This window comes from Oncorhynchus gorbuscha, linkage group LG01 (genome assembly GCF_021184085.1).
Source record: "Oncorhynchus gorbuscha isolate QuinsamMale2020 ecotype Even-year linkage group LG01, OgorEven_v1.0, whole genome shotgun sequence".
In the NCBI taxonomy this organism is placed as follows: domain Eukaryota; kingdom Metazoa; phylum Chordata; class Actinopteri; order Salmoniformes; family Salmonidae; genus Oncorhynchus; species Oncorhynchus gorbuscha.
This window is the reverse complement of record NC_060173.1, coordinates 51,786,890-51,812,081: the sequence shown is the minus strand read 5'-3', so window position 1 is coordinate 51,812,081 and position 25,192 is coordinate 51,786,890. Positions and strand designations below refer to the sequence as shown.

The window sequence follows — 25,192 nt, the reverse complement described above, 5'->3', positions numbered from 1 at the left end:
CAGTCTAGCCAGACACCTAGGTATTTATAGATGTCCACATATTCGAAGTCAGAATCGTCCAGAGTAGTGATGCTACTCGTGTCAATACAATGGAATCCTATTTTGAATACATTGTTTGCAAACTGATATGAGACATGTATTAATGCTAAAATAACAGGCAAAACAGGTAAGGGACCAGTTGGTGAGCACTACTACTACGCACTAAAATTGTGAAGTACAATCTCGTGCTTCTCTATATGGGCTGATGTTTTCTGTGAGGCAGTCCCGGGAGAGCTGTGCAGCAGTCTCGGGGCCACTGCGCACACGTAGTTTAGAGGGAATGTTGCTCCCAAGACATGCTAACGTTGCACCAATAACAGGGGAAGTTAGCATTTTGTTGGTGGGAGGGATGATATTTACAGAGGCTCAACTTTCACCGGGGAAGGGGCGGACATGTCCCCACATTTTGAAATGTCCCCAGTTTTATCATTGGAATGTGATACAAAACGAGGCAACGGTGTATGCTTTAGGACCCTGCGGCAGGCTCCGAGACGGCCGGGTAGGCTGTTTGGAATGTTTATCCGACTGGATAAAAAAAAATGATGTCCCCCCCCACTTCTAAAAACAAAGTTGAGCCCCTGGATATTTATGCATCTCACTTTCTCACTCATTATTCACGATTAAAATAAGGATTATCTGTAATCATGGTAGCATCCACATTTGTCCAAATATTTTTGGTTCCCTGCAGAGTTGATCAGGCTGTTGATTGTGGCCTGTAGAATGTTGTCACACTCCTCTTCAATGGCTGTGCGAAGTTGCCGGATTTTGGCGGGAACTGGAACATGCTGCCATACACGTCCATCCAGAGGATCTCAAACCTGCTCAATGTGTGACATGTCTGGTGAGTATGCAAGCCATGGAATAACAGGGACATTTTCAGCTTCCAGGAATTGTGTACAGATCCTTGCAACATGGGGCCATGCTTAATCATGCTGAAACATGAGGTGATGGCGACGGATAAAAGGCACTACAATGGTCCTACAGAATCTCGTCACGGTATCTTTGTGCATTCAAATTGCCATCTATAAAATGCAATTGTGTTCATTGTCCATAGCTTATGTCTGCCCATACTATAACCCCACCTCCACCACGGGGCACTCTGTTCACAACATTGACACCAGCAAACCGCTCGGCCACACAACGCTATACACGTGCTCTGCGGTTGTGAAGTCAGTTGGATATACTGCCAAATTCTCAAAAAGACGTTGGAAGCGGCTTATGGTAGAGAAATTAACATTCCATTCTCTGGAAACAGCTCTGGTGGACATTCCTGTAGTCAGCATGCCAATTGCACACTCCCTCAAAACTTGAGATATCTGTGGCATTGCATTGTATGACAAAATTGCACATTTTAGAGTGACCTTTTATTGTCCCAGAAGGTGCGCCTGTGTAATGATCATGCTGTTTAATCAGATTCTTAATATGCCACACCTGTCAGGTGGATGGATTATCTTGGCAAAGGAGAAATGCTTACAAACAGAAATATAAACACATTTGTGCACAAAATCTGAGAAAAATATTATTTTTGTGCATATGGAAAATGTCTGCCATCTTTTAGGGGACCAACATTTTACACGTTGCATTTATATTTTTGTTCAGTATAGACTGCCATGCACCGATTGCCTCGGGGACCTGCGTTAAATAAGAAAATGCCTCTGAAAAGCTATTTTGAGAGCAATAATTGGCTTACACGTACAACTACAAAACCTTAAAGTAACCAAAGCCGCGACACGAGAGCTCCTTTTTTTTGTTTCCAACTACGTGTAACTTTCATTCGGTCGGCAGACAAAAGTAGGCTACTCAGAAAACGTACTTCTTCTCCGTCAACTGAGTAGCCTAGCTGACAGCCCTCCCCTTTATTCGCCTCTTCGCCCTGGCGGTGATCATTGGATTTTGAGTGCCCTGGAGAACTCCACGAAGAGGGAATGAAATAGGACTTCATACCAGGATCATGGCGGCGCCGCTCGGGCGGGAGACCTTACCTGAGCACTGGTCCTACGGTGTCTGCGGAGATGGCAGGGTGTTTTTCATTCAGTGAGTCGAATATGTGCTTTTTGGCGAGGCGAAATGTGGTCGTTCTTCTTTTTTTTTTGTTGGCTCTTTTAAAGGAGAGTTCGATTGTCTAGTGTTTATTTCCTCTTAACAGGTGTTTTGTCTTTCTGGCAGCGATGAAACGAACACGACTGCTTGGCTCCATCCGAAAACGGGCGAACCTGTCAATTCCGGACACATGATACGGTCAGGTATGCTTGCACTTGTATCAGATTATTAATGCCGTTTTGGCCTACTTCACAGAAGAACGGGTTTCTTTTGTACGTTATTGATATACCGGTAGCCTAATGATGCACGAAACTTTCAGGGGAATGCGCCTACCCTCGAAGGTAACGCACATTTTTTTTTTTTACTCGCCCAATGCAGATTTACCTCGAGGATGGGAAGAGGGTTTCACGGACGAAGGGGCCATCTACTTCATAAAGTAAGTCAAAGCAATTGAATTCGACTATATTATGTCGTGGCGAAGTACCTGAGCGCACTACTGCCGTTGAGGTTACTAGGGGAGCAAAAAATATGGCTCCTCTAGCCTACTGACACAGGTGTGTGGTGGGGGTGTTCATAGGTTAAAATACTTCAGTTACAGTTGGTTTACAACTAGCCCGATAATGGACAAAAGGAACCTACTTACTCCTTAGTCCATGGATCTTACATGTTCTGTTTATACACGAATTGGCTCTGGAAGCCAAAACAGCCAAATCCTCTATCTAAACGTGAACTGATTCTCAATGGTGGTATGGTTCTAGAAACATAAATCCCTCTACTTTCATATCAGGTCAAAAATAATGTCACAAATGCAAAATACTTACTTACTGTACCCAGTGGCGAGTTTAGCATGTCAGTCTTGGTGGGGCAAAACAAAAAAATGTGGGATGCATTCCAGCAAAGCCACTACACAACACTAAACAATACATTAGTTGCACTATAGCGATGACAAACGGTGCCCATAAACTGTTAGGGCCTACATAAATCTGTCCCAACAGCAGAGCTGAGTCCCAACTCCTTACCACTGCTACACCTGTCTTTCAGCAGAGCCTTGTCTGGCAGCGAAACAGTTCATTCAGTCTCATTTACTGCATTTTAAAAAACAAACACATACCTGATATGGCTGACTTGCTTAAACAAATGTAGTTTCTACTGACAATTGAGATGTACAAATTATGGCATAAGTGGACGACAAGTGGATAAGAGGACGACAAGCAATCTAATTAACGAGCAACCGATGACGGACGTAGTCAATATAACTATTTGTTCAGCACTTTTTGAAATGTACAGTGACAGATGTCAGAACATGGGCCGTTCTTCCAGTGTACTCCCTGTACACCAAGTCAGAACCGTAGGATAAATAAACGGGGCATATAAACAGACAATGAAAGCTCTTAACAATATTCAATGATTCCATTTCTCTAAAACATGCTATGGGCTATTTGTGCACCACCAAGTCAGAACAGCAGGTGAAATTAGGAGGTGAAAATAGACCAAATTATTAGGGTGGTGCACTATTTGGGGTGGTACACTATTTGACGTGTCAAATGAAAAGCTTATTTAACATGTCAAATAACACAATTCTATTATAGAATGTTGTGTGTGTGTGCTGAATTTGCACGTGCAAGCCAAGCACCACAACTACTAACGTTATGTGTTTACAATACCGCGTTGGTGAAAATAGACCAAATTATTAGGGTGAGGCACATGGGCTACTAACTGCTTACTACACAACATACACTTAGTATTAATTTCTTAGCTCCATTATACATTTCTCCCTGGCATATTACACCATTTATGCAGCAGCATACAAGTTATTTTTGGACTCACCTTGTGAAGTTGGCGCAGCGGTCCTTTTGTAGGCACATTTTGTTATAAAATTCTGGTATTCTCTGGATTTATGGTGGGAACTGGGAGAAAAAAAACCCACAGCCACTCCATTGAATAGCAGGCTAACGTTAGTGGTTTCTTTGCAACTCTTAGCCACTGATTCCTTCCAAACAACTCATTGTTGAATTTGCAATTTCCAACTTGTTGTGTAATGTTTATGTACAATGGCTGATGAGCACCGATACGTTTTATCTATAATTTCTCTTAATATGACAAGGGCGAAAAGGATTTGCCAGTAGATTGTCGACTTGATGACAACTGACGATGACAGCTGATGATGACTGCTAGCTAAGACTTTGAAAGTAAGATGTTGACATCAGTCCAATCAAAGCTACTGCAGATATGTGATTTGATGTCATTCTGTGGCCAATAATCTGTGGCCAATAACCTTGAGCCTTCTTGGATGGGCTCTTCTAATATAACTCTACAGCAGAACCCAAGGGGCGAACAGTTTCGAGCTCTAACCTGAGAATTGGGGATGACGTATTGGGGATGACGTATTGTTCCTTGAGTGACAGAAAACTGAGCCAATCAGGGGCAACGCTCTGTATTTTTCGTCTGGCTAGCACCACCACCAAAATAATCTCTCAGCTAGGCTGAAGCACCTGCATTTTGGAGCTGCTTTACTCAAGAAACAAAAAAAGAGACCATGTTTGTATGACATAAAATAAAAAATAAAAAGGATTTCACCCCATGCTTCCTGACGCAGCTCCTATAAGTTTAATGGGCACTTCTTATGTGCCGTACGGTGAAGTGGCTCCCACAACAGCTCAATAAGGTTGAGATCCGGTGACTGTCCTGGCCACTCCATTATAGACATAATACCAGCTGATTTCTTCTTCCCTAAATAGTTATTGCATAGTTTGGAGCTGTGCTTTGAGTCATTGTCCTGTTGTAAGTGGAAATTGTCTCCAATTAAGCGCCATCCACAGGGTATGGCATGGCGTTGCAAAATGGAGTGATAGCCTTCCTTCTTCAAGATCCCTTTTACCTGTCCAAATCTACCACCAAAGCACCCCCAGACCATCACATTGCCTCCACCATGCTTGACAGATGGCATCAAGCACTCCTCCAGCATCTTTTCATTTTTTCTGCGTCTCACGGATGTTCCTCTTTGTGATCTGAACACATCCAATCTTAGATTTGTCTGTCAAAAACACTTTTTTCCAATCTTCCTCTGTCCAGTGTCTGTGTTCTTTTGCCCATCTTAATCTTTTCTTTTTATTGGCCAGTCTGAGATATGGATTTTTCTTTTCAACTCTGCCTAGAAGGCCAGCATCCAGGAGTCCCCTCTTCACTGTTGACGTTGAGACTGGTGTTTTGTGGGTATTATTTAATGAAGCTGCCAGTTGAGGACTTGTGAGGCGTCTGTTTCTCAAACTAGACACTCTAATGTACTTGTCCTCTTACCCAGTTGTGCACCGGGGCCTCTCACTCCTCTTTCTATTCTGGTTGGGGCCAGTATGCGCTGCTCTGTGAAGGGAGTAGTACACAGTGTTGTACCAGATATTCAGTTTCTTGGCATTTTCTCACTTGGAATAGCCATCATTTCTCAGAGCAAGAATAGACTGATGAGTTTCAGGAGAAAGGTCTTTGATTCTGACCATTTTGAGCCTGTAATCGAACCCACAAAGGCTGATGCTCCAGGTACTCAACTAGTCTAAAGAAGGCCAGTTTTATTGCTTCTTTAATCAGAACAACAGTTTTCAGCTGTGCTAACATTATTGCAAAGGGTTTTCTAATGATCAATTCGCCTTTTTAAAATGATCAACTTGGATTAGCTAACAACATGCCATTGTAACACAGGAGTGATGGTTGCTGATAATGGGCCTCTGTGCGCCTATGTAGATATTCCATAAAAAAAATCATTTCCAGCTACAATAGTCATTTACAACATTAACAATGTCTACTCTTTATTTTCTGATCAATTTGATGTTATTTTAATGGGCACAATTTGCTTTTCTTTCAAAAACAAGAACATTTCTAAATGACCCCAAACATTTGAAAGGTTGTGTGTGTGTGTCTGCCCCACCTGCCCTGAAGGACGGGTCGCCACTGACTGTACCTCTGTTTTAGCAGTTGCGCCCGACAGTATTTTCCTGCCTTCCTACATCCAGGTGTTAAGGAGATGCAGCTAGCTAATTAGCACAGGTAGTCAGGTCTGTTTTCTGTAAACAAGCGCTGTACCATGGAGATGTGGCTGTGTGGGAACCCATAATCATAACCCTATAAAGGTGTGTATCAATTGAACCTTAAAATAAAAATGTATATACATATTTTTATTTGATTTCTTGCTGATATGAAAGATTAGATCCTTATGCTTCCAAGATTGTACCTCAAGCGATGCATGTTCATATTCAGACCTAGCGTCCCGGGGCTCTTAACAAAACACGGAAGACACCTTCGTCCAATGACTCTTATGTATAATGGAACTGAGAGTCATGATCAAGGGCTAGTATACAACACACCCTCTTGTTGACTTGCTTGCGTACTGAACGGTTGTGGCTGTTGTTTGACTATTTGGAAAATTGGTTGTTCAATATCGCAGCTCCTGCTTTAGGCTGCGAGAAATGTTGCTGGTGTTTGACAATCTGATTCGGGATGTTTTTGACATCTACGACACTTATGATCTTGACGTGAGGCTCGATGTGTTATTGTGTTCCTCTTCGCTATTAGATTCAGTAAGGTGTATTGGGCTACTGTCCATTTACACACGAGTTGAGATTCCACACGTTGATTCCCCCCCCCAGTTTATCTTCTGCTGTCAGTGTGACTCAATATATTGTGAAGTTTTCCTATGTGCTATGCTTTAGTGGTGTACAACTGTTACTGTAGGATTGTGAAGGCCCAGCACTCTTGATACCTATAAAGGGAGGTAATGTAAACGATGTAGCACAGGAGAACGAGGGCACTTACATGCTATTTGCTAATGTCTGTGTTCAATGAAGTTCCTTTTCCAGTGTCTCGTGTCTGTCTCCACTCTAAAACGTGACCTTTTATTTAACTAGGCAACTCATTTTAAGAACAAATTCTTATTTACAATGACGGCCTACACCGGCCAAACCCGGGACGACGCTGGGCCAATTGTGCGCCGCCCTATGGGACTCCCAATCACGGCCGCTTGTGATTCAGCCTGGATTCAAACCAGGGTGCCTGTAGTGCAGTGCCTTAGACCCCTGCGCCACTTGGGAGCCTCGAGCTCCTTGCCAGGAGTGCAGAGCATCACAACTGGGACCTGGCATTATGTCGTGTTATGATTCCAGATACCCCTACTGTGACATAGGGCTTGCTGTTATGTGACATAATGCTATTATGCAGCTCAGGGCTACCGCATTATCAATACTCCATGGTGAAATGAATCCTAGTGAGTGACTTCAGCATAGTTGGCCTGTCTGGCCAGCATTTAGACTGTAAGTATGTGTGTGTGTGTCAAACTTCAGAGGCCTGGTCCTCACCTATAGCTCTCTTTTTGACATCCATCCACCTGTGTTGTCTTCAAACTATTCCTCCTTTGGGAGTTTGAGTTTCGTATGGCCTCGTCTCTGGCCACACTTTTGCCACATGAGTGGGAACCTTGTGGAGAAATAACGTGACGTATATAACACCCTTCCAACCCTATATCCTATTCTAGTTGTGGGGAGGACTATTTCCAAAGGTTATGTTTCTGTTGCATCTCTCAATGTTTGCTCTGGCTGTCACTGCTACTGATTGGCTGAACATGTTTTCAATGATTTATTATTATTGTTTACAATATCAAAGAGCTCTCTCCAATGGAATGTGTTTTTCATAGTCTTTGGACCCTCAGTTCTGTGATTTACGACCTCTCCCTGTGATCTGAATGTCCACTTAAAGTAACCGTTATGCCCTTAGATTGGTGCAGTCTATTTTTATCAAGTGTGTGTGTGTGTGTGTGTGTGTGTGTGTGTGTGTGTGTGTGTTAATCCGCCCCATTTCTTGTATTCTCTCATAACACAACCCCATCCTCCCACCCAGTCAATTTACTATTGTACATTTTTTTTGGCATTCTCTTCAGAAACATGAAAGGGGGATACCTAGTCAGTTGTACAACAGAATGCCTTCAACTGAAATGTGTCTTCCGCTTTTAACCCAACCACTCTGAATCAGAGGTATGACATCCACGTCTTCGGGGCGCCCGGGGAACAGTGTGTTAACGGCCTTGCTCATACCACAGACATGGGAGAGTTCTGGTGAAATGCCCTCTCACTGTGTTTCTCTCTCGCTCAGGAGTAGTGTGGTCTAGCCTGGTCCCAGGTCTGTTTGTGTTGTCTTACCAACTTCTACGGCCAATGTCAATCAATGAGGTGCAAACAAGCCTGGGACCAGGACCGTGACAAATGTTTTTTTGTTTTGGCTCTGTACTCCAGCACTTTGGATGATACAATGACAGAGGACTAATAATGAACACTAATTGTAATACAATAATTAAAAAAAACTACTTTCTTTAGATACTTAATCTGTCCTTTCTCCGGTTTGTCAAGCCAGCTCTCTGTCAACTACCTGAATGGAGCGGTGTGCTTTAAGTGGAAAGAACAACTGAAAGTGTACCCACTTTTTAGACCACCAAAACACTTATCTCCAGAGGCACTCATGTGAAAGAAAAGAGCATGTACCCACCTGTGCATTCACAACATCTCACCACATATTTTAACCGCCTTTGTTAAAATATGTGCGTCACCAAAACGCAGCCATCCGAAACTTCATTCTTTCTACTTACTAACATATCAACAAAACAGACTGAGCTCAAAGATGATGATGATGAATTCATTATGGCAATAGGATGGCCAAATGTGTGCCTTATCTGTGCCTCTGGCTGTTTGCATTGGGCCACATTTCATATCCGTCTAAACTGTTACTCCTCCAGACTCTTTGCCTGGGCTTTGTGGTGAATAGTCCCACTTACGCTCCAGGGGAGGGTCCACAGCCCCATACGTCACATACACCCCCCCTCCTCCCTTTGGACGTCAGGGGCTACAAATGGGGGGGGTAGCTTGTTCGGGGCCCCTTCAGGAGTCCCTTGAGCCTGCTATCGTGCGTGTGCTGCAGGGGCAGAGCGGGATCAAATTCTAGGGATGAAAGAGGAAAACTAGGGGATAAACCCCTCGCAGGAATGTCAGAGGGATCTTAACTCCGGCTGTGCCTATTGGAGGAGGGATGGTTGGTACTGAGGAGGGGGGAGGGGGATGCAGATGGCACAGCCAGGAGTGAGTAGCAGATGTCAGGGCCAATCTCTAATGAAATATGGCACTTCTAGACCCCCCTCCCCTAAACCCAAGTCTTATAACGGTGCCAAACGGTGCCCACAAACTGTTAGGGCCTACATAAAGCTGTCCCAACAGCAGAGTCCCTACAAAAGTCCCAACACCTTTCCACTGCTACACCTGGCTATCAACAGAGCCTTTTCTGGCAGCGAAACAGTTCATTCAGCCTAATTTACTGCCTTTAAAAAAATCATAGCTGATATGGCTGACTTGCTTAAACAAATGTAGTTTCTACTGACAATTGAGATGTACAAACTATGGCATAAGGGGACGAAAAGCGGATAAGAGGCAATCTGTAATTTTGATGAAGACAATAATGAGCGAGCGATGAGGGACGTCTTCAATAACTTTGGTCAGCACGTTTGAAATGTACAGCGACATAATTCACAACATGGGCCATTCTTAAAGTGTTCTCTCTGTACACCAAGTCAGAACAATAGGATAAATAAAGGGGGCATATAAGCAGACAATGAAAGCTCTTATAATGTTTGATTACATTTTCTAAAACAGGTTAGGCTTCATGTGCACCTTGAGCCTTCTTGGAAGGGCTATTCTAATGTAACTCTATGGCAGGACCCAAAGGGATTAAATGTTTGATGTCCTCCCTGACTAAGGACTTAGACTTTGCCTGTGATGTAGTGTCCCCATGAGTGACAGAACACTGAGCCATTCACAGCGCAATGCTCATATTTTCTGCCGGCGTCCTCCACCACGGGAAGCACTGAAGAAGGCAGAAACACCTGCATTTTGGAGCTGCCTTACTCAAAAAAGCAATAGAGACCATGTTTGTATGCAGCTTTATTTACTACATTTACATTTACATTTAAGTCATTTAGCATACGCTCTTATCCAGAGCGACTTACAAATTGGTGCATTCACCTTATGACATCCAGTGGAACAGCCACTTTACAATAGTGCATCTAAATATTTTAAGGGGGAGGGGGTGAGAAGGATTACTTTATCCTATCCTAAGTATTCTTTAAAGAGGTGGGGTTTCAGGTGTCTCCGGAAGGTGGTGATTGACTCCGCTGTCCTGGCGTCGTGAGGGAGTTTGTTCCACCATTGGGGAGCCAGAGCAGCGGACAGTTTTGACTGGGCTGAGCGGGAACTGTACTTCCTCAGTGGTAGGGAGGCGAGCAGGCCAGAGGTGGATGAACGCAGTGCCCTTATTTGGGTGTAGGGCCTGATCAGAGCCTGGAGGTACTGAGGTGCCGTTCCCCTCACAGCTCCGTAGGCAAGCACCATGGTCTTGTAGCGGATGCGAGCTTCAACTGGAAGCCAGTGGAGAGAGCGGAGGAGCGGGGTGACGTGAGAGAACTTGGGAAGGTTGAACACTAGACGGGCTACGGCGTTCTGGATGAGTTGTAGGGGTTTAATGGCACAGGCAGGGAGCCCAGCCAACAGCGAGTTGCAGTAATCCAGACGGGAGATGACAAGTGCCTGGATTAGGACCTGCGTCGCTTCCTGTGTGAGGCAGGGTCGTACTCTGCGGATGTTGTAGAGCATGAACCTACAGGAACGGGCCACCGCCTTGATGTTAGTTGAGAACGACAGGGTGTTGTCCAGGATCACGCCAAGGTTCTTAGCGCTCTGGGTGGAGGACACAATGGAGTTGTCAACCGTGAGGGCGAGATCATGGAACGGGCAGTCCTTCCCCGGGAGGAAGAGCAGCTCCGTCTTGCCGAAGTTCAGCTTGAGGTGGTGATCCGTCATCCACACTGATATGTCTGCCAGACATGCAGAGATGCGATTCGCAACCTGATCATCAGAAGGGGGAAATGAGAAGATTAATTGTGTGTCGTCTGCATAGCAATGATAGGAGAGACCATGTGAGGTTATGACAGAGCCAAGTGACTTGGTGTATAGCGAGAATAGGAGAGGGCCTAGAACAGAGCCCTGGGGGACACCAGTGGTGAGAGCGCGTGGTGAGGAGACAGATTCTCGCCACGCCACCTGGTAGGAGCGACCTGTCAGGTAGGACGCAATCCAAGCGTGGGCCGCGCCGGAGATGCCCAACTCGGAGAGGGTGGAGAGGAGGATCTGATGGTTCACAGTATCGAAGGCAGCCGATAGGTCTAGAAGGATGAGAGCAGAGGAGAGAGAGTTAGCTTTAGCGGTGCGGAGCGCCTCCGTGATACAGAGAAGAGCAGTCTCAGTTGAATGACTAGTCTTGAAACCTGACTGATTTGGATCAAGGTCATTCTGAGAGAGATAGCGGGAGAGCTGACCAAGGACGGCACGTTCAAGAGTTTTGGAGAGAAAAGAAAGAAGGGATACTGGTCTGTAGTTGTTGACATCGGAGGGATCGAGTGTAGGTTTTTTCAGAATGGGTGCAACTCTCGCTCTCTTGAAGACGGAAGGGACGTAGCCAGCGGTCAGGGATAAGTTGATGAGCGAGGTGAGGTAAGGGAGAAGGTCTCCGGAAATGGTCTGGAGAAGAGAGGAGGGGATAGGGTCGAGCGGGCAGGTTGTTGGGCGGCCGGCCGTCACAAGACGCGAGATTTCATCTGGAGAGAGAGGGGAGAAAGAGGTCAGAGCACAGGGTAGGGCAGTGTGAGCAGAACCAGCGGTGTCGTTTGACTTAGCAAACGAGGATCGGATGTCGTCGACCTTCTTTTCAAAATGGTTGACGAAGTCATCTGCAGAGAGGGGGGAGGGGGAGGAGGATTCAGGAGGGAGGAGAAGGTGGCAAAGAGCTTCCTAGGGTTAGAGGCAGATGCTTGGAATTTAGAGTGGTAGAAAGTGGCTTTAGCAGCAGAGACAGAGGAGGAAAATGTAGAGAGGAGGGAGTGAAAGGATGCCAGGTCCGCAGGGAGGCGAGTTTTCCTCCATTTCCGCTCGGCTGCCCGGAGCCCTGTTCTGTGAGCTCGCAATGAGTCGTCAAGCCACGGAGCGGGAGGGGAGGACCGAGCCGGCCTGGAAGATAGGGGACATAGAGAGTCAAAGGATGCAGAAAGGGAGGAGAGGAGGGTTGAGGAGGCAGAATCAGGAGATAGGTTGGAGAAGGTTTGAGCAGAGGGAAGAGATGATAGGATGGAAGAGGAGAGAGTAGCGGGGGAGAGAGAGCGAAGGTTGGGACGGCGCGATACCATCCGAGTAGGGGCAGTGTGGGAAGTGTTGGATGAGAGCGAGAGGGAAAAGGATACAAGGTAGTGGTCGGAGACTTGGAGGGGAGTTGCAATGAGGTTAGTGGAAGAACAGCATCTAGTAAAGATGAGGTCGAGCGTATTGCCTGCCTTGTGAGTAGGGGGGGAAGGTGAGAGGGTGAGGTCAAAAGAGGAGAGGAGTGGAAAGGAGGCAGAGAGGAATGAGTCAAAGGTAGACGTGGGGAGGTTAAAGTCGCCCAGAACTGTGAGAGGTGAGCCGTCCTCAGGAAAGGAGCTTATCAAGGCATCAAGCTCATTGATGAACTCTCCGAGGGAACCTGGAGGGCGATAAATGATAAGGATGTTAAGCTTGAAAGGGCTGGTAACTGTGACAGCATGGAATTCAAAGGAGGCGATAGACAGATGGGTAAGGGGAGAAAGAGAGAATGACCACTTGGGAGAAATAAGGATCCCGATGCCACCACCCCGCTGACCAGAAGCTCTCGGGGTGTGCGAGAACACGTGGGCGGACGAAGAGAGAGCAGTAGGAGTAGCAGTGTTATCTGTGGTGATCCATGTTTCTGTCAGTGCCAAGAAGTCGAGGGACTGGAGGGAGGCATAGGTTGAGATGAACTCTGCCTTGTTGGCCGCAGATCGGCAGTTCCAGAGGCTACCGGAGACCTGGAACTCCACATGGGTCGTGCGCGCTGGGACCACCAGATTAGGGTGGCAGCGGCCACGCGGTGTGGAGCGTTTGTATGGTCTGTGCAGAGAGGAGAGAACAGGGATAGACAGACACATAGTTGACAGGCTACAGAAGAGGCTACGCTAATGCAAGGAGATTGGAATGACAAGTGGACTACACGTCTCGAATGTTCAGAAAGTTAAACTTACGTAGCAAGAATCTTATTGACTAAAATGATTAAAATGATACAGTACTGCTGAAGTAGGCTAGCTGGCAGTGGCTGCGTTGTTGACTTTGTAGGCAAGCTAGCAGTGGCTGCGTTGTTGACACTACACTAATCAAGTCGTTCCGTTGAGTGTAATAGTTTCTACAGTGCTGCTATTCGGGGGCTAGCTGGCTAGCTAGCAGTGTTGATTACGTTACGTTGCGTTAAAAGAACGACAATAACTGGCTAGCTAACCTAGAAATCGCTCTAGACTACACAATTATCTTTGATACACAGACGGCTATGTAGCTAGCTATGTAGCTAGCTACGATCAAACAAATCAAACCGTTGTGCTGTAAAGAAATGAAATGAAAAATGTGATACTACCTGTGGAGCGAAGCTGAATGCGACCGGGTTGTTGAGTGCGGAAGTTCTATTCAGTAGACGTTGGCTAGCTGTTGGCTAGCTAGCAGTGTCTCCTACGTTAAGGACGACAAATAGCTGGCTAGCTAACCTCGGTAAATTAAGATAATCACTCTAAGACTACACGCTCTAAACTACACAATTATCTTGGATACGAAGACAGCAAAGACAACTATGTAGCTAGCTAACACTACACTAATCAAGTCGTTCAGTTGAGTGTAATAGTTTCTACAGTGCTGCTATTCGGTAGACGGTGGACGTTTGCTAGCTGGCTAGCTGCTGGGCAGATAGCAGTGTAGACTACGTTAGGACGACGAAATACGAAGTTGCAATAGAAGTGCTGACTGTTTCACTTTGTTGTCCTCTTTCTTTTCCTTTTTCTTCTGTCCTTTTGTCCTTATTTTGTCTTCCTTTCTTCTGTAACTAGATATTTTTTGTTGTTATTCTTTGTAAGCTAGCTAGCTTCTTCCAGGAGAGTCCCTAGCAACATTTATTTACTAACATTTATTTAGCAATATTTACTCAATGATATATACAGTGGGGCAAAAAAGTATTTAGTCAGCCAACAATTGTGCACGTTCTCCCACTTAAAAAGATGAGAGGCCTGTAATTTTCATCATAGGTACACTTCAACTATGGCAGACAAAATGAAAAAAAAATCCAGAAAATCACATTGTAGGATTTTTAATGAATTTATTTGAATTTAATTAGCAAATAAATTAACTAAAAATCTAGGACTAAATTTTAGTGTTCTTCTAATCAAAATATAACTGAAAGTAATCAGATTACGTTACTGAGTTTGGGTAATTAGGACAGCTATTACAGTGAATAAATACAGTGCTATTGTTTGAGAAGAGTGCACAACAAAACTTTTATCACAGCAACTGGTTTGATACATTCACCTCTGAAGTTAGATTACTGAATGCAAGTACATTATTTTTGATTTGTCATCCTGAGGGTCCCATAGTTCGATAAAATACATTTTTATATTCAAATGTAGGAGCTGGGTTCTACAGTTTGAACCCCTGCTGTCTCTGGCCCCACATCAACCCCGCCCGGCAATCTAGATGCGTAAAGGTTAGTGTTTTTTTCTGTAGGGAAGCTAATTATCCATCATGTATGACATTCCTGGGAGTGTGTAAACTTAAATTGTGTATTACCATATCATTTTTGTATGTTCTCTATAGTTATGTACTTGAAACTGTATCAATTGACCAGTTCGGCACAAGAGTAGACTTGATAGACGATATTGTGCAGTATTACAATGCTTCAGTCTGAAACGTTGCACACACACGGCTGCCATCTCATGGACTTCAATGTTATACAATTGTGGCATTTTATTTAATTGAACATATAGGGCTTAATATAAACTCAGCAAATAAAGAATTGTCCTCTCACTGTCAACTGCGTATATATTCAGCAAGCTCAACATGTGTAAATATAACAAGATTCAACAACTGAGACACAAACTGAACAAGTTCCACTAACATGTGACTAACTGGAATAATGTGTCCCTGAACAAGGGGGGGGGGGTCTAAAGTAACAGTCAGTATCTGGTGTGGCCACCAGCTGCATTAAGTACTGCAGGACATCTCCTCCTCATGGACTGCACCGGATTTTCCAGTTCTTGCTGTGAGATGTTACCCCACTCTTCCACCAAGTACCTGCAAGTTCCCAGACATTTCAGGGGGGAATGGCCCTAGCCCTCACCCTCTGATCCAACAGGTGCCAGACATCCGGGCTCTTCGCTGGCCATGGCAGAACACTGACACTGACATATGAGGAGGAGGATGTCTTCACTGTAATGCACAGTGTTGAGTTTGCCTGCAATGACAAGCTCAGTCTGATGATGCTGTGACACATAATCGGACGCGAGTGTACCAGACCATGACGGACCCTCCACCTCCAAATAGATCCCGCTCCAGAGTACAGGCCTCGGTGTAACGATCATTCCTTCGACGATAAACGCGAATCTGACCATCACACCTGGTGAGAGAGAACCGCAACTCGTCAGTGAAGAGCACTTTTTGCCAGTCTTGTTTGGTCCAGTGACGGTGGCTTTGTGCCCATAGGCAACATTGTTGCCTGTGATGTCTGGTGATGACCTGCCTGACTCCAGGCCTACAAGCCCTCAGTCCAGCCTCTCTCAGCCTATTGCGGACAGTCTGAGCACTGATGGAGGGATTGTGCGTTCCTGGTGTAACTTGGGAAGTTGTTGCCATCCTGTACCTGTCCCGCAGGTGTGATGTTCGGATGTACCGACCCTGTGCAGGTGTTGTTACACGTGGTCTGCCACTGCGAGGACGATCAGCTGTCCGTCCTGTCTCCCTGTAGTACTCTCTTAGGCGTCTCACAGTATGGACATTGCAATTCATTGCCCTGGACACATCTGCAGTCCTCATGCCTCCTTGCAGCATTCCTAAGGCACATTCACGCAGATGAGCAGGGACCCTGGGCATCTTTCTTTTGGTGTTTTCAGTCAGTAGAAAGGCCTCTTTAGTGTCATACGTTTTCATAACTGTGACCTTAATTGCCTACCGTCTGTAAGCTGTTATATATATAATAATATATGCCATTTAGCAGACGCTTTTATCCAAAGCGACTTACAGTCATGTGTGCATACATTCTACGTATGGGTGGTCCCGGGGATCGAACCCACTACCCTGGCGTTACAAGCGCCATGCTCTACCAACTGAGCTACAGAAGGACCACTGTTAGTGTCTTAACGACTTTTCCACAGGTGCAAGTTCATTAATTGTTTATGGTTCATTGAACAAGCATCGGAAACGGTGTTTAAACCCTTTACAATTTTTCTTGGAAAGACAGGGTCCTGAAAAAGGGACGTTTCTTTTTTTTGCTGAGTTTGGAACCCCCCCCTCCTCACAAAAAGCTTGCAAAAATTGTAAAAGAAAAAGTAGGCCATTACCTAAAAATTTTTACGGCCTAGATATTCAAATTGTTATTCTATTATAAAATATGTGAACATTGCCTGACTAAATAGATTGGATGCCTGCATGGAGATTATTTCCATGTGGCTGACGCAGGTACACATAATAAAACCACAAATAGAGGTAGCATTAATCTCATTGTTGTTTTTATAATGAGAAAACGAGTTTCCTTTTTTAATGTAAGGATTTGTATGGAAAGCCAAGTTGAAGCCAACATTCAATGTTGTCATCCTCACTGCAAATGGTTTTTACCGCAGCAGAGTAGCGCAACACCCTTCAATTAAAGTGGTGCGTAACGAACGAAAGTGGCCACATCTCTCACAAAAACAGATTAAAAAAAACGTAGTCACTGATAATTACAAGGGAGCAGTATAACTTATAAATTGGCTACAATAATTGCAAGGACTTTTCAAGCACCAAATTGACAATGTCCGATTTTTCAAGGTAGGCCTATTCCAGTACTTGATTTTCTGTGCTCCCAAGTTCAAGTAGGCTACTTCAAGCCCCTTGTATTGTTTAACGTTGCCGGTGTAACATGGAAAACAAGATGTATTTGTCATTATTTCATTACCAGATCATCATTGTGAATAAGCCCACTAGGCGACGTAATTTGTCATTATTTAAGGGATAATGCCAGAGAAGCCGGTGTTTTGGAGGATATATTGCCACTGGTATTAGGCCAGAGACAATGTTAAAGCTAACGAGACCCTGCTGTAAATCAAGCAGACAACAACAGATGATCAACCTCAATTCGCTAGGGATATTCGATCCAACGTGGAACCAGGCACCACTGTCTTCACCGGCATAACGAATGAGACGCTAAAATATTCTGGAAATTCCTTGGCTTCAATTTAGGTTTTTAGGTATCAAGTATCTTTCTGTTATAGAAGCATTAGATTTTTCAATTGCATTTATTATTTTGCATTTGTGTGCCCATAGACTGTTTTCACCATGTAACAAGGAGACACACAAAGTTGCATAGTTACACTGCATTTCTGACTGCTAGATCCAGGAGTCCTACAGGGTTAAATGTCTAATTTGACTGATGTAATGCTTAGTATGTGATATAACGACAACACTGCCATGAATGCAAGGACAGAAAAGTACTGTTTTATGTCACAAGATTTTGGACAAATCTGTTGACGCCAACCAAAGGTTTTAAATCAACTCGTGAATGTTATTGAATATAGCTATTTTCCCCTTTTTTATCTTTATATCAAACAATTGGCAGATTTGTTATCAATGACTTATCAACCGCTGTAACAAGTTGTCTAGTGTAGGAAATCGTCACCGGTACCCCAGCTTTATAGAAAGGTCCATGTGAGTTTAACTACGAACGGTATATTTATTACTAAAATTGCTCGATCAAACCCACTTGACCTAAAGCCGTCAGTAGCTCTGGGCGTTCAGGATGCAATATACAGCTCTTATGCATATAACGAATAACCACATGTAGCATCTGCACTGGGATTCGATAGCATGCTGCTGCCACCTGCAGCGCTAGAGCTGGGAACTGCCAGGGGCCTCATGATACGATCTCATCACTCATGTGCTGATACGATGTGTTATTTCAAAGAAGCAACCCTAGCATAACATCACACTTGGGTGGCTGGTCTTGACATAGAAGATTACATGAAACATTGTTCTTTGTAACATTGTCTTAGATTGACTATTTTACATACTTTAAGACTTTTCTATTCCACGTATCAAAAACAAAGCAACATTTTTCTGGCACTCTGGCCTTGACTGTGGAGAAAGCCACAGTGCCTTATGACTGCCTCCTGTGATTTTGACCGGTCAGGCAAAGAGGAGCTGTGCTCAGCCCTTTACGGCTATGTCAGGTATTGTAGAAGTCTTGTGATATCAAACAGGCTAAAAACCATGTGGTAACACTTGTTGTGAAACAACACTGTTATGACACAAACTGTTTTTAAAGCTTAATGTGAAATTACAACAGGGAATAAGTTACTGCTAACAACGAGCACCCCCCCCAATTTTTTTTTCTCCCATTTTCTTTTTCTCCCCAACTCTGCAACAATAACATTGGTGGTGGCGCTGTGTACGCCTTCTGCGGATTCCACCATTAGATCAGTAGTCTAGTGGTAGCCTAATGCTAGCAATTTGAGTAAGATTGATTGATTGTTTTGTTTCAGTGTCCTATGGGCTTACCAATAACGACACCCTATGTAGTGCACTACTTTTGTCCAGGGCCCGTAGGGTTCTGGTCAAACGCAGTGCGCTTTATAGGGAATAGGTTGCCATTTGGCATGAATACCATGGCTAATTCAAAGAGCAGCATTTTTGTGGCAGCCAAAGAAAGGGAGGTTAAGAGGAAGCTCTGTAAGCAATTGTTAAAAAAAACAACTTTTTGGCTCAAAACAGGCAAACTGAGTTTGTGTTTGCTCGCTGTAATGCATTTTTGTTCTTTTGAAATGTCAAACCAAGGATGGTCTCCATGCATGGTTGTAGAATGTTTAATTGTTTTAGTGGAACTTTCTTTTGACAACTCTTTGTTGCAACTCAGTTATTTGACAACAAAGGGCCTATGGACCAGCCATTTCTGCTGTATACCATCTATCTGTCCATATATTGCCTGTCTGGTAGCTGGGCAATAGGAATATATCTCTGGTAGTGTGAGGTGATTAACCTGATAGAGGGGTCACCGGTAAATCGTCTGTCTTACTCTATGAAAGAAACGTCGGCCTTGGAGTCACAAATACTGTGTCATTGTTCAGTGTGACGAGCGGTGTATTTTTTTTTGGAAGGATGGTTTTTGTATTCAGTTGCTGTCTGTACTGCACTCGGCAAAACAAATCACACACCGCATGACTGTCTGGATTGGCACAGACTTGAGTAAAACTTCAATATTTCCATTTACTGTTCAAAAAGAGAGTATGAACGAAGGGAGGGAGGCAAGGAGGGAAAGAGGGGTTGGGTGTCCTTGGAAAGAGGGATCATTTTTCTATGAATCAGAGCTTCCCAGTGGGCTCGTTGTGCTGAGACTGCTTGTTCTCGCCCCTCAAACACTCACACACTATATATATATATATATATATATTCTTTTTTTTATATATACACACTTTTTTTGCCAATGTGTGTGAACCCTTTGGAAATATCTGGATTTCTGCATAAATTGATCATAAAATTTGATCTGATCTTCATCGAAGTCACAACAATAGTACAAACACAGTCTTCTTAAATGAATAACACACAAACCATGATATGTTTTCATGTCTTTACTGAACACACCGTGTAAACGTTCACAGTGCAGGGTGACGAGGGTATGTGAACCCTTGGATTTAATAACTGGTTGACCCTCCTTTGGCAGCAATAACCTCAACCAAATGTTTTCTGTAGTTGCGGATCAGACCTGCACAACGGTCAGGAGGAATTCTGTACCATTCCTCAGTTCAGCAATATTCTTGGGATGTCTGGTGTGACCTGCTCTCTTGAGGTTATGCCACAGCATCTCAATCGGGTTGAGGTCAGGACTGGGCCACTTCAGAAGGCGTATTTTCTTTGGTTGAAACCATTCTGTTGTTGATTTACTTCTGTGTTTTGGGTCGTTGTTCTGTTGCATCACCCAACTTCTGTTAAACTTCAATTGGCGGACAGGTAGCATAACAATCTCCTGCTAAATGTCTCGATAAACTTGAAATCATTTTCCCGTCGACGATAGCAAGCGGCACTGGCTCTGAGGCAGCAAAGCAGCCCCAAACCACGATGTTCAACATAGACAAGAAAAAAACAATTTGTGTGTTATTAGTTTGAGCACACTATTTGTCTATTTTTGTGACCTTAGATGAAGATCAGATCAAATTTGATGATCAATTGATGCAGAAATCCAGGTATTTCCAAAGGGTTCACATACCTTTTCTTGCCACTGCAGTCAGTCTGTGAGAATAAGGGATGTAGGGAGTTTCTGCTGTGACTCAGCTAGGTATTTCCAAGGTTGAGGGGAGAGGGGGGACAGCTGTGCTCATAGCAGCCCAGTGGAGAGGAGGCTTGGTCAGGTCATAACCTCTACGCCAGGGTTTCCAAAACTCTGTCCTGGGGCCCAACCTGGGGGCATGTTTTGGGTTTTTGCCCGAGCACTACACAGTAGATTCAAATAATCTATGCTTGCTAATGGGTTTATTTGAATCAGCTGTGTAGTGCTAGGGCAAAAACCAAAATGTGCACCTAGGTGGGGCCCCAGGACCAAGTTTGGGAAACCTTGCTCTACACAACCTCTGCTGTCTGAAAAATACAAGACTTCATAGTTTATATTTTATATTAGAAGGGTATTTGCATTAAAAGAGGGAGAATAACCAGGGGAATACCTGTTAAATGTTTCCTGTAACAAAGGGTCCGTCCCAAATGGTGCCCTATTCCCTATGTAGTGTACTACTTTCAACCCAAGGCCTATAAGCCTCTGGTCAAAAGCAGTGCACTGTATAGGGTCACGGGTGCCATTTGGAACATTCAGTCCGGTGCATTTAGCTGGAACACGACTCAAGTGCTTTCCATGGCACTTCATGAACAGAAAGAGGTTAGGGATCCGTGAGGTTGTGACACTGATGGAGCGTCATTGATCCCATATTGTCTATGGAGAGATGGACGTAAGTGAACGAGGGGGATTTTTAAAAAATGGAGGGAGAAAAAGAGAGCAAGCGAGAGAGCAACATTTGAAGAGGAGTGGAGTGGAGTGGGTAGGTGGAGGAGAGTTGAAGATTGCAGGTGCAAGGGGACCTGAGGAGGTAGTGCCTGTGTCCAAATACCCATACTAGCCTCATAAATTGTAAGCGGAGAAAGTGTCTGAAATATAAAAAAAAGTGCTCAATGTGTCATCTAATGTGTGAACGCGTTGATTCCCGCCATTCCTTCGTCTTGGTACAGCGCGTCAATGTATCTGCTCCTCAGCTGTTTCAGACACGTGAGTCAGAAAAGACGACTGAATTCTACTAGATCAAACGGCGAAATGAGTATGCAGTTGAAGTACGTGGTACGCTAGTATGGATATTCGGACACGGACAGTGAGAAAAGAGGAGAGGGAGAAGAGGGCAAGAGAGGAGGATAGATGAAAAGATCGGGAAGGATAGCGGAGGGGGGTGAGTGACTCACTGTTTCTGTTGCCTGACTCACCGGGTCTGTGTTGTGGTGCTGAGCTCGGAGTTATTCAGCACTACTGGCATATTATGCGGTGGGTGGGTGTACGGGAAAACCATATCAGACAATCGAACCTCAAATCACAACCTGAAGGTACATACTACTGTACTGTTTGCTGAAGCTCAAAGCTAAGATGAAAAGCACGCAGAGAGCGTCAAGCCAAATACCGGTACTGTAACGGAAGAGTGTCAAGTTCCCAATGGACTACTGTACTATGTACTGAACTATTTACAGAAGGCCTTGCTGCATCTCTGTTTGTTGAAATGTGTTTGAAGTTCAGACCAAGTAATGAGCCAATTGAAACATGCTCCTGTCATGGTGTCATAGAAACCTATTCTTATATCCCAATAGTTGGATGGGTTTGCAACCCAAATGATACCCTATTCCCTATATAGTACACTACTATTGACTAGGGTTGTAGGGTAAAAGTAATGCAATGTATGGGGAATAGGGTGCAGTTTGGATAATGATAGCCCTAGGTTCTAGCATTCATGAATGTTAGCAGATAGTTGCTTTGCTGATTGATGTTCACCGGTTTCAGATAGAGAGCTGGACAGTGTGTATTGTAGGTATGTGCTCAAGATTTTTACACACAGTTACCCAGGATTCTAGAATATCTTCGCTGGTTGAAAACAGTCTCTTGTCCTCGACTTGGTTGACAGTTCTTGTGTGTGCGCGTTCGTTCGTTCAAGCTTTTGTGTCAGTATATCTCAGTGCATTCGGGAGAGTATTCAGACACCTTGACTTTTTCCACATTTTGTTACTTTACAACCTTATTTGAAAATGGATGAAATTGTTTTTTTTCCCCCTTCTCTCTCAACAATGTGCACACAATAACCCATAATGACCAAGCAAAATCTAGTGTTTAAACATTTTTGCAAATGAAAAAAAAAATACAAATAAATATTGAAATCACATAAGTACTCAGTACTTTGTTGAATAACCTAGAGTGTTCTTGAGTATGACGCTACAAGCTTGGCACACCTGTTTTTGGGGAGTTTCTCCCATTCTTCTCTGCAGATCCTCTCTAGCTCTGTCAGCTTGGATGGGGAGTGTCGCTGCGCAGCAATTTTCAGGTCTCCAGATAAAGCATGTTAAATGTTTTTTTTTATTTGACCTTTTTATTTAACTAGGAAAGTCAGTTAAAACAAATTCTTATTTCTGAGACTTGTACGGAAGCCACTCCTGCGTTGTCCTGCTGTGTGCTTAGGGTTGTTGTCCTTTTGGAAGGTGAGCCTTCTCCCCAGTCTAAGGTCTTTAGCGCTTTAGAGCAGGTTTTCATCAAGGATCCCTCTGTACTATGCTCCGTTCATCTTTTCCTCGATCCTGACTAGTCGCCCAGTCCCTGCCTCTGGAAAAACATCCCCACAGCATGAGTCTGCCACCACCATGCTTCACCATAGGGATGGTGCCAGGTTTCCTTCAGACGTGACTCTTGGCATTCAGGCCAACGGGTTCAATCTCGGTTTCATCAGACCAGAGAATCTTGTTTCTCATGGTCTGAGAGTGTTTGGGTGCCTTTTGGCAAACTCAACGCGGGCTGTCATGTGCATATTTCCTGAGGAGTGGCTTCCGTCTGGCCACTCTACCATAAATACCTGATTGGTGGAGTGCTGCAGAGATGGTTGTCCTTCTGGAAGGTTCTCCCATCTTCACAGAGGAACTCTGGAGCTCTGTCAGAGTGACCATTGGGTTCTCGGTCACCTCCCTGACCAGGGCCGTTCTCCCCCGATTGCTCAGTTTGACCAGCCGGCCAGCTCTAGGAAGAGTTTTGGTGATTCTAAACTTCTTCCATTTAAGAATGATGGAGGCCACTGTGTTCTTTGGGACCTACAATCCTTAACACAATCCTGTCTCTGAGTTCTACGGACAATTCCTTCAACCTCATGGCTTGGTTTATTCTCTGACATGCACTGTCAAGTGTGGGTCCTTAAATAGACAGATGTGTGCCTTTTTCCAAATCATGTCCAATGAAGTTGTAGAAACATCTCAAGGATGATCAATGGAAAAGGGATGCACCTGAGCTCAATTGAGTCTCGTAGAGTGTCTGAATACTTTTGTAAATACGTAAAAATAAAATAATTCAAAATTTACTAAACCTGTTTTCACTTTGGCTTTATCGGGTATTGTGTGTAGATTGGTTATTATTATTTTTAAATACATTTTAGAATAAGGCTGTAACTTAACAAAATGTGGAAAAAGTCGAGGGGTCTGATTACTTTCCGAATGCACTGTATTTCTGGCGTGCGTGCGTAATTGACTGTGTGCACAGGCCTGTGTGCCCCAGACCTAGGTTCAAGTACATGTGTATTTGAGTATCTGGTATAGAAGTCGATCGATTAGGATTTTTCAACGCCAATTATTGGGGGACAAAAAAATCTGATACCGATTTTTAATCTGCCGATTTGAGAAAAAAAGAAAACGTAAGTGTATATGTGTATCTATATATACTGAAGAGTCTACTTAGGAGACAAATACTCTCAACTGTTTGAATGAAAATAGAGTTTAAGTTACATTGGACCGCAACAAAAACTCTATATGCAGGAAATCCTATTTTAATAATGGACATGGTAAGAATTAACTACCAAAGTGCAAGTCATAATTCCCATGACACCGAGCAAAATCTGAAAAGCGGTTCCTTCATTAATTTATTCCATAGGATATTTTTAGATTCACTTAAAATAAGGTCTGTTTTGTGTAGGCTTACACCACCTTGCCAATTTTATAACTGTGTAGATATCCATAGGACAAGGTAACTAACTGATCAATATTGGATAAATATAAGCGAAGATTCTTTTTTTTGTAGAGTGGATTTATGAAAATATTTTGACAAACGTTACCTTATCCTAGTGAGATTTACACGGGTATCAAAATACTGAGGTGGTTTAAGCACGAAACACAGACCTTATTGGAAGTAGATCAAGACAATCTCTATGGAAGACATGAACGGTAAAATAACAAAGGAACCCCTTTCAATTTCAGCCGCAAGTTATTACAGGAATTATAACGCGTCGACTGTTTCTCTCTAAACATATACCTTTGACTATTACGAGCCTGCTGCTGCCTACCACCCCTCAGTCAGACTGCTCTATCAAATCATAGACTTAACGATAATAAACACACAGAAATACGAGCCTTAGTTTCTGGATTTGACCTATCACCTGGAAAACAAAACGTTTATTCCATTCCGTATTTTATCTAACGGGTGGCATCCATCTTATGTTCATACACATATTTACACATGTTCAGTTTGCTGAAAATAAAGGCAGTTGACAGTGAGAGGCCATTTTTTTTGAAAACTTTACAGTACCTGTCAAATTCCACGAGTGCAAAAGCTCTCATCAGGCAGGGTGGCTACCTTGAAGAACCTAAAACTAAAATATATTTAGATTTAACACTTTATTTGGTTACTACATGATTCCATATGTGTTATTTCATAGTTTTGATGTCTT

The 25,192-nt window shown here is 43.8% G+C and overlaps 1 protein-coding gene across 1 annotated transcript in view; it reads left to right on the top strand.

Moving 5' to 3' along the window:
- Positions 1–1,868: 1,868 nt before the first annotated feature.
- Positions 1,869–25,192, top strand: part of LOC124044864 (pleckstrin homology domain-containing family A member 7-like) — a 170,760-nt gene continuing 147,436 nt past the window's right edge. The window contains exons 1-3 of the mRNA XM_046364157.1: positions 1,869–2,073; positions 2,206–2,282; positions 2,458–2,515. Coding sequence (XP_046220113.1) covers positions 1,991–2,073; positions 2,206–2,282; positions 2,458–2,515 — 218 coding nt within the window. The 5' untranslated portion in view covers positions 1,869–1,990. The remainder of the gene's footprint in view (positions 2,074–2,205; positions 2,283–2,457; positions 2,516–25,192) is intronic.